Source organism: Haliotis rufescens, unplaced genomic scaffold, assembly GCF_023055435.1.
Source record: "Haliotis rufescens isolate VD_foot unplaced genomic scaffold, xgHalRufe1.0.p SCAF_30, whole genome shotgun sequence".
NCBI lineage: Eukaryota > Metazoa > Mollusca > Gastropoda > Lepetellida > Haliotidae > Haliotis > Haliotis rufescens.
The window spans coordinates 2,047,581-2,060,155 of NW_025964002.1; the positions used below are offsets into that span (position 1 = coordinate 2,047,581).

Consider the following 12,575-nt stretch of genomic DNA (forward strand, 5'->3'; position numbering starts at 1 on the left):
TACTGCACTATAGACATTCTTCTAAGTATTCCCTTTCATACAGGTTTGTTTCTATACTTGGAGCAAGACGAGCCCTTCACGAGGATTGTGACACAGCAGATTAATATCAGCCAAACAGCCGACAATCAAAATTACATTATGATATTCAAAACATTTTGTCTTTTGATGCACTAATCTTAATGTTTCTTACTTAAGAACTGAATGCATAAATAGAGTACGAACCTTCATAGAGTGGGGGGCTCATATTCCAATGAACTTACACAAAGTATTTTGTACCTCGAAAGATGTAGACGCAATTTAAAAAAAAATGTGACGTCATGTCTACACTGACATCCACACAACATCCAGCTGTATTGCGGAATAAAAAGGTTCCTCAAAATTGTCTATAGTAGATTCTTTTATAGTTGGGAAACGACAAATAGATTAAATACTGTCGTCATTAGCTGTGAAATGTCTGTTAAGAAATAGTGGCATAGTGACAGTGAGTCGTAATGCTTTAATCTAAGTACATGACGTCAACATGGCCGACACGTTCAACGTGGCAGGGGATATTTCCGACGTTGTTAATGAACCTGTGGCGATTAGGTGTCAGTCATCATTGGTCATATGACCGATCATGCAGAGGTGATAATAAAGATGTGTTAAATTAATAGTCTGCTTTAAGATGTTCATGGCAGTCGCTGTCAGACAAGGCGCGAATTCAGTCCATTGATTGGGTGTGCAGATTTTCATTTTGTTCTCTAGGATTGGTCGTAGCGAGAATATTCGATAACCGCCTTGCCGCCAAACACTCTTCCAAGGAATGCAAAAAGCGCTGAGGTTAAGATAAAAGTGCCTGAACAATGCTTTTGATTTTAATCGTGCTAGGGAGTTCCCATGTGTATCCCCAGAAATGTAAAAGTAGTCCGACAGTGTTTACGTCATTTCAAGAATACAGTCTCGCGAAAAGAGCTGTACGTCAAAATGTGTCATTCATACTCTTATATCAACGTCAGTTTCGCGATCACGTGCCCGTACTCCCGCCCAATGAAACAAGCACTATGTCGTGTAAACTTTACACTAAAGCAATATTTATATATGTAACAAAGGAATACACCAGTACACTATCTTCTTTTGTATATGATGTTGTTTGCAATTGTATCAACAAAATATCTAGTAGCAAATTTAAACACCCATTGGGTGCTTCATGTTCATGTACACACCCTTGCTGGGGGGGGGGGGGGGGGGGGGGTATGGCACCGACAGAGAAATAGCACCGACGAGAACACATTCCATTGAAAACACGCCGTGATAAAGTTCATACTACTGCATAATGATGTAGTTTATTCTACTTAATGCTGTAGTTTATACTACTTAATCAGGGGTTGAAAATGTATGAAAAATGCTACTTGACCAAGGGCAAGTATGACCAACATTCTTACTTGTCCAGAAACCAATGATTGTGGGTTCGAATCCCGGTTCGCCCCGATTATGTTTCTAGGTTTGTCAGCACCATACCCGTGCTCGTGGGTTTCATCGTGGTAAACGTCTGAGACCTGCATCACTTCTGGCTTTCCTCCCACAGTAAGCTGACACGCCGCGATATAACTGGAATACAGTTAAATGTGGCGTTAAACCCAACTCACTCACACTCTTACTTGCCCTATATTAAAATGTACTTGCCCCAAATCCAGCTAATCAGAGATACAGTGTACCCTCGATATTGCGCCCCACAATATAGCCCTAACTCGGTTATAGCTCCCAAAATTTACTTACATAATTAATAAACTCAAGTCTTACACTGATACGATGTTTTCCCCTCATCTAAAAAAACCATTATTAGCGAGCACGTAACGCCGGAAATACCAGTTAGCAAATCCGGACTGAAGTACGCAGTTCAATACAATTATTATTATACTGTCTTGTTATTAAAACATGTTCATTGTATATCTGGACTTCAATCAATATTTGTTCACAATTATGTCAACATAAAGTTTTCACTATCGCGAGCTCGGGCGCATCGACGGTGATAGGTCAAATTATTCCATACGTAAAAAATATCCGGCAACAGCGATCAGCTGTACCAAAGTGCTACGCTTATGGTTACTAATTTATTTCAAATATATACAGTTAAATAGTATGATATTGGAATAAATTATTCCGAATAAAATAATATTTTCAGATTCAATTATTTCGATTATTGTATCAAACTTCTTTAAAGTTATAGATCCATTATTGGGGTGTTATTAACCATATCACCGATCTATTCCGAGAAACGTGTGTACTGCTGATTGCCACTTCTGGCATAGTTTACGAGAAAATTCACAAGGTGATCTTAATCTCTGCATGTAAACCAATGCCTATCAGAACAGGAAATACAATGTAATCAGTAAATGATCATGTCTAGTGGGTTTTTTTACCTCAAATTTTAAATCTGTATTGACCAAGTTTAACTGTTATGATCTGTTCGTTTCCCTGAATTCGCTGAAAGGAAACGATGTAAAAAAGATTCTGCGGAAGACAAACACGTTTTTATTGCAAATGTAGGGATTGTGTATGCGCTGGCTGTGTGCTTCATTCCGATACGCTTATAGACAGGGTATATAAATTAGCATCGATTTTAAAGGCTTGTACAGGGGGGTCGTCTTATACGTGGGGTCGCTTTATGGACGGCTGTAGGCCTAACGAAGCTTCAAAAGTCAGCACTAGACCTACCTCGCATTACAAATTCCAAGTAATGTAGTCAACTGTCCGTCATTCAATTTCCAAGAAGCATGTGCCATATATGGAAGTGTTACTATGATTTATCAAGGCAACAAGCCTTGTTTTCATTGTTGACCTGCCTAACATCGATATTTCTTAATCCCATTGGTTGACTGGTGTAACTGACTAATGCCATAGTTTATACTACTTAACTGTATAGTTTATAATACGTAAATGGTATAGTTTATAATACGTAAATGGTATAGCTTTATACTACTTAATGGTATACATGTAGTTTTATACTACTTAATGGTATAGTTTTATACTACTTAATGGTATAGTTTATACTACTTAATGCTATAGTTTATACCACTTAATGCTATAGTTTATTCTACTTAATGCTACAGTGTATACTTCATAATGCTATAGTTTATGCTACTAAATGCTATAGTTAATACTACTTAATGCTATAGTTTATGCTACTAAATGCTATAGTTTATACTATTTAATGCTTTAGTTTATACTACTTAATGCTATAGTTTATTCTACTTAAATGGTATAGTTTATACTACTTAATGGTATAGTTTTTACTACTTAATGCTATAGTTTATACTACTTATATGGTATAGTTAATACTACTTAATGGTATAGTTTATACTGCTTAATGGTATAGTTTATAATACTTAATGCTGTAGTTTATGCTACTTAAAGCTATAGTTTAAACTACTTAATGCTCCAGTTTATATTGGGGCGGTCGGGTGGCCTTGTGGTTAAAGCGTTCGTTAGATCCGGTTCGATTCCCGGTGTGAAGCCCATTTCTGGTGTCCCCCGCCGTGATATTGCTGGAGTATTGCTAAAAGCGGCGTAAAACCATACTCACTCACTTTAGTTTATACTATTTAATGCTATAGTTTATACTAGTATGCTTATATTTCATGATATAGTTTATGCTAGTTAATGGTACAGTGTATACTACTTAATGATACATTTATACTACTTCATGTTGTAGCCTATGCTACTAAATGATATAGTCTCGATTATCTACCGAAACAGATTCGAAGGTGAAGAATATTTGAATGGATCACTGCCACAATGGGAACTCTACCATGACAGTGAAAAATGCTTTTTTTTGATTGGTCAAAATACGTTTACAATCAGGCATTTAATTCAATTAGATACCTCAAAATTTCAACGCCCTTTCACATACAATCATAACGCATGTATCAATGGATCTATCGACAGTCTACGCATTATTCAGCCTTGCTGGAGTGTAGTTCTATTGGCAATGAGGTTGTGCTGGCAGGCCCATGCCCACAGATATACTCTCACGTTAATGGTGAACATCATTAGAAATTGGGGTTTTCCTCTAAGTTGATGGAATTTATAAAAAAGCACCGTCACCGTGAACAACTATTGTGACAGCCATGAACAGTGAAGACTGACGTAGGTCAAGTTCAGCCATGTCGAAGTTCGGGAAGAGAGATACTTGTAGTCATTCTGTATATACATTACTGTTACTGGGGAGTTATTTCAAACCCTACTGTATATAGGTACAACTTCAAAATAACGAAAACTCTGTGATTTAATAGGTCATTTCAGAAATAAATTAGTTGAGCTTTTTTATCCTTATTTCTATAAATAAATATTTCTATATTTCAGATTTCAGATTTCCAATGAATGACATGGTTGAATCCAAGCAGTGCAAATATGTAACACATAGCGATGACATAATAATACATATCTATGCAGGATTATTTCATGAATTATTTGTGAAAGCTATGTATTTTGTAAGAATTTTTTTCAGTCAGAATATACTATAAATGGTCAACGCCAGAGAAAAACCAGTTTCAATTATCTTCCGAAACAGATTCCACGGGGCGTCTGAACGAACCACTGAAAAATCAGTGATGACATCCGTTGTTCGCCAAAAGGGTAAACATTGTCTTGCACTATCGGTAGCACCTGCCACTCACACAATTTGTATTAAAACATAAGAAATCAAACTTGAACTTGATGAAAATAAATTAAGTTTGTCACACTCTGCGGCCCCTTTCCATAATATTCTACGATAGTTTGCGTATTGTCCAACGTGTAAGCGTGCGTACCTAGAGAGCATCGTTTATAAAGGCATCTTGTCGCCCTGGTGGAATGGTGATGAACTGTTTTGAAATTTGAGGTAGTCTAAATTAGGTTAGATATCTCTTATTGAAAAAATAAATAAAAGCAGCAAAAACATGTCCATAATCATAAGGTGTATCTGGTCAAGAACTCGGTCCCCCAAAATGATATGAGGCATCTAATCTACAGTGAGCAAGGTGTGAACACTCCAAGTGAAGGTCAGAGCATGGGACAGCATCACGCCTCATGTTGACCACACCTGACCCGTGAACATCCGGGTTAGAATACGTCTTCAGCAACCCATGTTTGCCGTAATAAGTGACTATGTCTGTCGTAGGAGGACAACGGGATCGAGCGGTCAGGCTCGCTGACTTGGTTGATGCATGTCATCGTATCCTAATTGCGTGGATCGATGCGCATGATATCAATCAATGGATTGACTGGTCCAGACACGATTATTTAGCCTACAGAACTCCGTCATATAGCAGGAATACTTCTGAGTGCGGTGTTAAACAACACACAAACAAACAAACAAACAAATCATGTTGACAAGTCATGTGTCATATTTAGTAGATTCATCGGAAGGTCTACCATAACATGTCTGGAATGAGTGAGTGAGTGAGTATGGTTTTACGCCGCTTTTAGCAATATTCCAGCAATATCACGGCGGGGGACACCAGAAATGGGCTTCACACATTGTACCCATGTCGGGAATCGAACCCGGGTCTTCGGCGTGACGAGCGAACGCTTTAACCACTAGGCTACCCGACCGCCCTTGTCTGGAATGACTTAACAAGGCTTTGATGGTGACACCTCCTTTGAAAGATTAGTCGACAGCAAATAATGTGTCTTTCTGTGTCTAACCTTCTTTATCATTTAACCGCACCATTTATCCACGATAAGCTGATGACATGAAAAGAACAGGCATGTCATAACCCAGTGACACAAGCATGCACATTAGATAACCGTAAACGGAACTTTTGTCACCATATATGTCATGTCTAAAGAAACTTGGATTCCCTCGAGATTGGTGAAATTGTTTAAAAGATCAAAACACTTCTTACTGTGGTTACATGACTGCTGCAGGGTACAGATTGATGGTGTCGAGTTTTCTCAATGACTGTCTCTGTCAGGTAACGTATAAGCGTACCGTGAGCAACTTCTCGACCAATGATGACGACCCTTTTCTTCAGTTGGGAGTGCCTAAATCTCTCGACCCATGGTTTATGGGAAATACACTCTTCAAAAAAAGAAACGCACATGTAGATTTTTAGTAACTTTATTGTACCTAATAAAGTCGATATATTTTGTCGATGAAATTGTGGAGCTCGATAGTCACATGATGTCGTTGTACAAAGGCATTGAAAACTGTTCATTGTCATGTCACATAAGGCCACAAGGTTGCGCTGAACTCAGTATCTCGTGTGACCGCCCCGGGCAGCAATCACGGCTCTGCATCTCCTCGGCACTGACTGGATAAGTGTACGAATTCTTCCTGCTGAATTCTGCGCCATTCTGCTTGTGACGCGTTAGCCAGTTGTGGGAGTGTAGCGATTTGTGGCAAATTTCCCTGAACCACAACCAAGTCAGATCTCGTGTTTAGGATATGGCCCCCAATATCATGACACCACCACCGAAATTGTCGAATTCACGTACACAATTTTGGGCAAAACGCTCATTTCGACGACGATAAACACGTTGTCTTCCATCTCGCCGGTAAAGAAGAAATCGTCTCCAGTTTCTCAAATTCCAAGGCTGTAAGGTATGGCACCAACGCAAGCGTCGCTGTCGATGGATCTGTTGCAAAACAGGGACGATAACTGCTCTTCTGGGTCGGATTCCAGCCTCGCGAAGATGGTTCCTGACAGTCTGGCCCGATATCCTCCTCAAACCAGGGATGTATCCTGCAGTCGCCGTAGCTGTGAATCGTTTTGACGCACCGTTTGTCGAATATCAGGCCACCAACATTTTCCAATAACATACATCCAATTTATATACCAGATATTTTTGTGTAGTCAGTTTCAATAAGCCACATACTACCTGTGAGTTTCTTTTTTTGAAGAGTGTATTTATTGTGACAAAAGAACTGATCAGCACAAACAAATATCCAAAATTATTTGACGAGACATTCCGTCCCACCCACTAATGAAATATCCCAGATCGTTTTTTTCCCGACCCGCAGAGCGCCCCAAGGTCCTGGCCTCTGGTAGTCAACAGTCCGTGATATCCAGGTAGCCGAGTCCCTGGCGGTGTGAGCGCAATGTTGGCCGGAAAAGTAACTGGTAAACTTCCAAGCCCGAAACCAATCAAACGACGCAGGATTTCCATGGAAACTGACCGTGACATCCTTCCAAATATTGTGACCGGCTTGACGTTACGCCGTGAGAGCGCTCCAAACGTGGTGAAATAATATCACGGATATAATCAAATGTCACAAAATGAAATGTATCTACAATATTTACAGTTTCAAATATGTATAATACTTATTTCTCGCCACTTTTGAGGGGAGGCACATGGAACAGCCACCGAGATATTACGTACGAGCTCGTAGATAAAATGTTTGACAGAACGGGACAGAATTTTTATTGTAATCAGACCTTTTCACGCAGCATATGATGAGTTACACATATACACACAATAATCAACAGAAGTAATGGCAATCATAATATGCTCTGCAAAAAAGAAGCGCAAGAGTAGAAAAATCGTTAATATCTGACCGAATGTTGCCGACATCCATACAAAATTAATATAAAAAATGAACTGGTCATTTCTGCATGGTTTGGGATTGAATTGTGTGGAAAGAATGTGGTACTGCCGAAAATTGGCGAAGAGATGAAAAAATGGCAAAAACACAACCACGTGAGAGCCTGGCGCCGAAAAACACCAACATGACATGCACGTGCAACATAACTTGTTGGGCTATAAAAACGTTGGGTTTTCTTTTGCATGTCATCACAATGTCACAGCAAGGGAACAGCAAAAACATGCCACGACAGACGGCAGACAGGAGAATCATCTTTAGCTGTAGCCAGGTTTTGCCACGTACCACTAGAAGACTGTGGAACATTTATCAGAAACACGGGGCAACACATGACCTTTCTAGATCCGATCGACCACGTGCCACTTCTAGAGCACAGGACAGATTCATATGGCTAAGTCACTGACGTGAAGGCACCACCACGGCCACCTCTACTACTACGGCAATACCGGGACTACGTAGGATATCCGCCCAGACAGTGAGGAACCGTTTACTCGCTGAAGGTATTCGCACCAGACAAATTCGAGGGGTCATTTTGACGGACATGCATCGTCGGCTTCGACGTCAATGGCGTCGCGGGGAACGGTATGACCGAAACTGTATACAGGAAGTGGACACATTTTGCGGTGGCTGCGTAATGATGTGGGCAGCCATCTCCTACACTGGTAGAACAGACTTGGTGCAAGTTCTAGGGAATTTAACGACACAACCTTACACTGATGAGATTCTTCGACCACACGTCCTTCCCATTATGCAACAAGAGAACGTCATTATCCAACAAGACAACGCCCGACCTCAAAACAGACTGCCACCAGCCTTTTCGACAAATCGTCCACGTCCTGTTATGCCCTTCCAGGTGTTCTGATTAAAACCAAATCGAACATTTATGCACTGGATCGACGACTGCAAGCGCGTCAGCAGCAACCCCGTGCACCCAACCTCCGACACTTAGCACTGCAAGGCGTTCCGGATCTAATTGCATCCATGGGACTACGATGCCAGTCAGTTTTGGACTAACTTTGGCCATACAACATATTGAGAACAGGTTGCCTTCACCTTGAAAATCTACTGTTCCATGTGTGCCATGTGGAATCGATGAGAATGATGAGTGCCAATTTTGAACGATCGATAACCATCTGTTGATTATCTATATGCTATATGGAATATAAAATCACTTTTGCTTTTTTCTTGCAGAGTATATAATGGATAACAATATATATTACATATCGATATTGCATTTACTGAAACGTAAATGACGTCAGGAGAAAAACACAACATTTAATTGTAAGACCAAGCTTTAGGTAAGGAAATCCAATTCTGAAAACATAACGCTATCATAGAACAAATATTTTGATATATATCATAGAATTAGTAACGAAGTATTCTATTTTTTCTTCCCCAGATGTTGGCAAAGGGTCAATGTATCAGATATGACAAACAAACTTAATATGACAGTTATGAAAACAATCCCGGAGTAGCCAATCATCTGCGCTGAAGGTCTATCATCGGGCTGGGATTCTCGCTTCCGTCGTACAGACGACAGTGTTGATTGGTCAACTTTCAGCCATACAAGAATTTCATCGATGACGTCTTGGATCTCGGTGCTATTTTTAACTTTGACACAAAATTCACATGGGCAGTTGCCAGATGTGTTGTTGCCTGAACGTGAAGCAAAAATTTGTTTTATTCAAGTCACATAGCTGGCACATATAAACAAGGGGCGGCATCCATGGGGGTGTCTGCGGTCTCCCGATTGACATACACAATAAACTACGGTTATAACGAACTCAAAGGGACCACTCAATTTTGTTCGTAATAACCGCAGTTCGGTATAAGCATATATATATAGCATGTATACAACAAATGGCCGGGACTAATAAATAAGTTCGTTATATCGGTCTGTTCGTTATGAACGTAGTTTACTGTAGATGCTGAGCTTGCTGGATGAACCTGATAGCACCGCCACACATATACACATAAAACTATACCTCTCAGTTGACTTTATCATATGTTTGAGTCTCAACTGAAAAAATCTTAAATAAGCGATATAATATAAAGAAAATAGACTGTACTGACTCTTAGTCATGTTTTCATTTTTAAAACATAAGTTTATTTGAAACTTTTTAAAATCAATAAAAAATAATTGCGTATAATCCTCAATAGCTGATATGTATTTTAGACATCTTATCTTAAAAATTATTAAATATGTTGTTTTTTTCACAAATGTTTCAAACATGGTAGGTGTCATGTGGCTGCATATCCATTTCTTACCCTAGCCTTAATTGAACCAATTCATTTTTACACAAAACTGCCTAGCCACAAAGTTCGTTATATCCGTCAGTTTGTTACAAGCGTATTCGTTATAAACGTATTTTACTGTATATGGAGACGGTTCGATTTACTGGCAGAGATTTCCACTTACCGATATCGAGTGGGGATGTTGTCGCAGGCACTGCTGGGGAAGAAGCAACAGTGGGGTGCGTGGAAGTTTGTGCCGTAGTTTGAGTGGTGGCTGTCGTGGTAGATTGAGAGGTGGTTGTCGTGGTAGGTTGTGTGGTCGTTGTCGTGGTGGGTTGAGTGGCCGCTGTCGTGGTAGGTTGAGTGGTCGATGTCGTGGTAGGTTGTGTGGCCGTTGTCGTGGTAGGTTGAGTGGTCGATGTCGTGGTAGGTTGAGTGGTCGATGTCGTGGTAGGTTGAGTGGTCGATGTCGTGGTAGGTTGAGTGGCCGTTGTCGTGGTAGGTTGAGTGGTCGATGTCGTGGTAGGTTGAGTGGTCGTTGTCGTAGTAGGTTGTGTGGTCGTTGTCGTGGTAGGTTGAGTGGTCGTTGTCGTGGTAGGTTGAGTGGTCGTTGTCGTGGTAGGTTGAGTGGTCGATGTCGTGGTAGGTTGAGTGGTCGATGTCGTGGTAGGTTGAGTGGTCGTTGTCGTGGTAGGTTGAGTGGTCGTTGTCGTGGTAGATTGAGTGGTCGTTGTCGTGGTAGATTGAGTGGTCGTTGTCGTGGTAGATTGAGTGGTCGTTGTCGTGGTAGGTTGTGTGGTCGTTGTCGTGGTAGGCTGAGTGGCCGCTGTCGTGATAGGTTGAGTGGCCGCTGTCGTGGTAGGTTGAGTGGTCGTTGTCGTGGTTGGTTGAGTGGTCGTTGTCGTGGTGGGTTGAGTGGTCGATGTCGTGGTAGGTTGAGTGGTCGTTTTCGTGGTAGGTTGAGTGGTCGATGTCGTGGTAGGTTGTGTGGTCGTTGTCGTGGTAGGTTGAGTGGTCGATGTCGTGGTAGGTTGAGTGGCCGTTGTCGTGGCTTGTGTGCTAGGCTGATTGTCTGGAGGTATGTTATGCTGGAGATTAGTTGTCGTGGTAGGTTGAGTGGTCGTTGTCATTATAGGTTGAGTGGTCGATGTCGTGGTAGGTTGAGTGGTCGATGTCGTGGTAGGTTGAGTTGTCGTTGACGTTGTAGGTTGAGTGGTGGTTGTCGTGGTAGGTTGAGTGGTCGTCGTCGTGGTAGATTGAGTGGTCGTAGCTTGTGTGCTAGGCTGATTGTCTGGATATTTATTATGCTGGGGATTAGTTGTCGTGGTAGGTTCAGTGGTCGTTGTCGTCGTAGGCAGAGTAGTAGATGTTGTGGTAGATGTCGTGATCTTCTGAATAGTGGTTTGCGTGGTAGTCAGAGGGTTTGCTTGTGCCATTGGCTGGGCGTTACTTGTTGAGGTAGACTGAGTGGTAGTTTGTGTTGTAGACGGTGTAGTAGTTTCTGCTGCAGAAGGGACGGGTTGTGTCGCAATCAAAGTAGCTATAGTTGCCGTGGTTAAGGATGTTGTTGTATTTGTGGTTAGGTCGCAGCTGATGACAGGAAAATTGCTGTCATCATCAGAGACTTGTGTCGTCGATTCATTGAAAGAAACTGTGAATTAGAAATATTGAATGTAACATCATTTGCCTTCAGCAGTATCATGGTTGGAAGTGATAATATATGTACGTGATGCATTAAAAATGAATGTGTATGATTTTACGCCGCTTTTAGCAATATTTCTGCCCTATGACGGTTGACACATCAGTTAGCGTCAAACATTGTACCCACGTGGGGGAACGAGCGAACGTCGTAACAACGAGATTACCCCTCGGCCTCGGCAAACAGGAAATTGAGGTAATGCATAACTGTCTTTCACTATAACACACACTACAGACACTACAACACACACTACAGACACTATAACACACACTACAGACACTATAACACACACTACAGACACTATAACACACACAACAGACCCTACAACACACACTACCGACACTTTAACACACCACGGACACTATAACACAATCTACGGACATTACAACACACTACAGACACTACAACACACACTACAGACACTAAAACACACACAACAGACACTATAACACACACTACAGACACTATAACACACACTACAGACACTATAACACACATTACAGACACTATAACACACACTACAGACACTACAACACACACTACAGACACTATAACACACTACGGAAACTACAACACACACTACAGACACTATTACACACACTATAGGCACTATAACACACAACAGAACTATAATACCTACTACAGAAACTATAACACATACTGCAGACACTAAAACACACACACCAGACACTATAACACACACTACGGACACTACGATACACTACATACACTATAACACACTACAGAACTATAACACTCACTTCAGACACTATAACACACACTACAGACACTATTACACATACTGCAGACACAAAAACACACACACCAGACACTATAACACACACTACGGACACTACAATACACTACAGACACTATAGCACACTACAGAACTATAACACTCACTTCAGACACTATAACACACACTGCAGACACTATAACACACACTGCAGACACTATAACACACACTACAGACACTATAACACACACTACAGACACTATAACATACACTACGGACACTACAATACACTATAGAAACTATAACACACTACAGAACTATAACACTCACTTCAGACACTATTA

The 12,575-nt window shown here is 40.9% G+C and overlaps 1 protein-coding gene across 1 annotated transcript; it reads right to left on the bottom strand.

Moving 5' to 3' along the window:
* Positions 1-9,976: 9,976 nt before the first annotated feature.
* On the bottom strand, positions 9,977-11,232 carry LOC125384507 (histidine-rich glycoprotein-like). The gene is made up of 2 exons (XM_048403988.1): positions 10,772-11,232; positions 9,977-10,646 (listed from the first exon to the last, which is right to left on the bottom strand). Exons 1-2 carry the CDS (start codon positions 11,230-11,232, stop codon positions 9,977-9,979), a joined length of 1,131 nt encoding a protein of 376 aa, XP_048259945.1.
* Between the last annotated feature and the right edge of the window lie 1,343 nt (positions 11,233-12,575).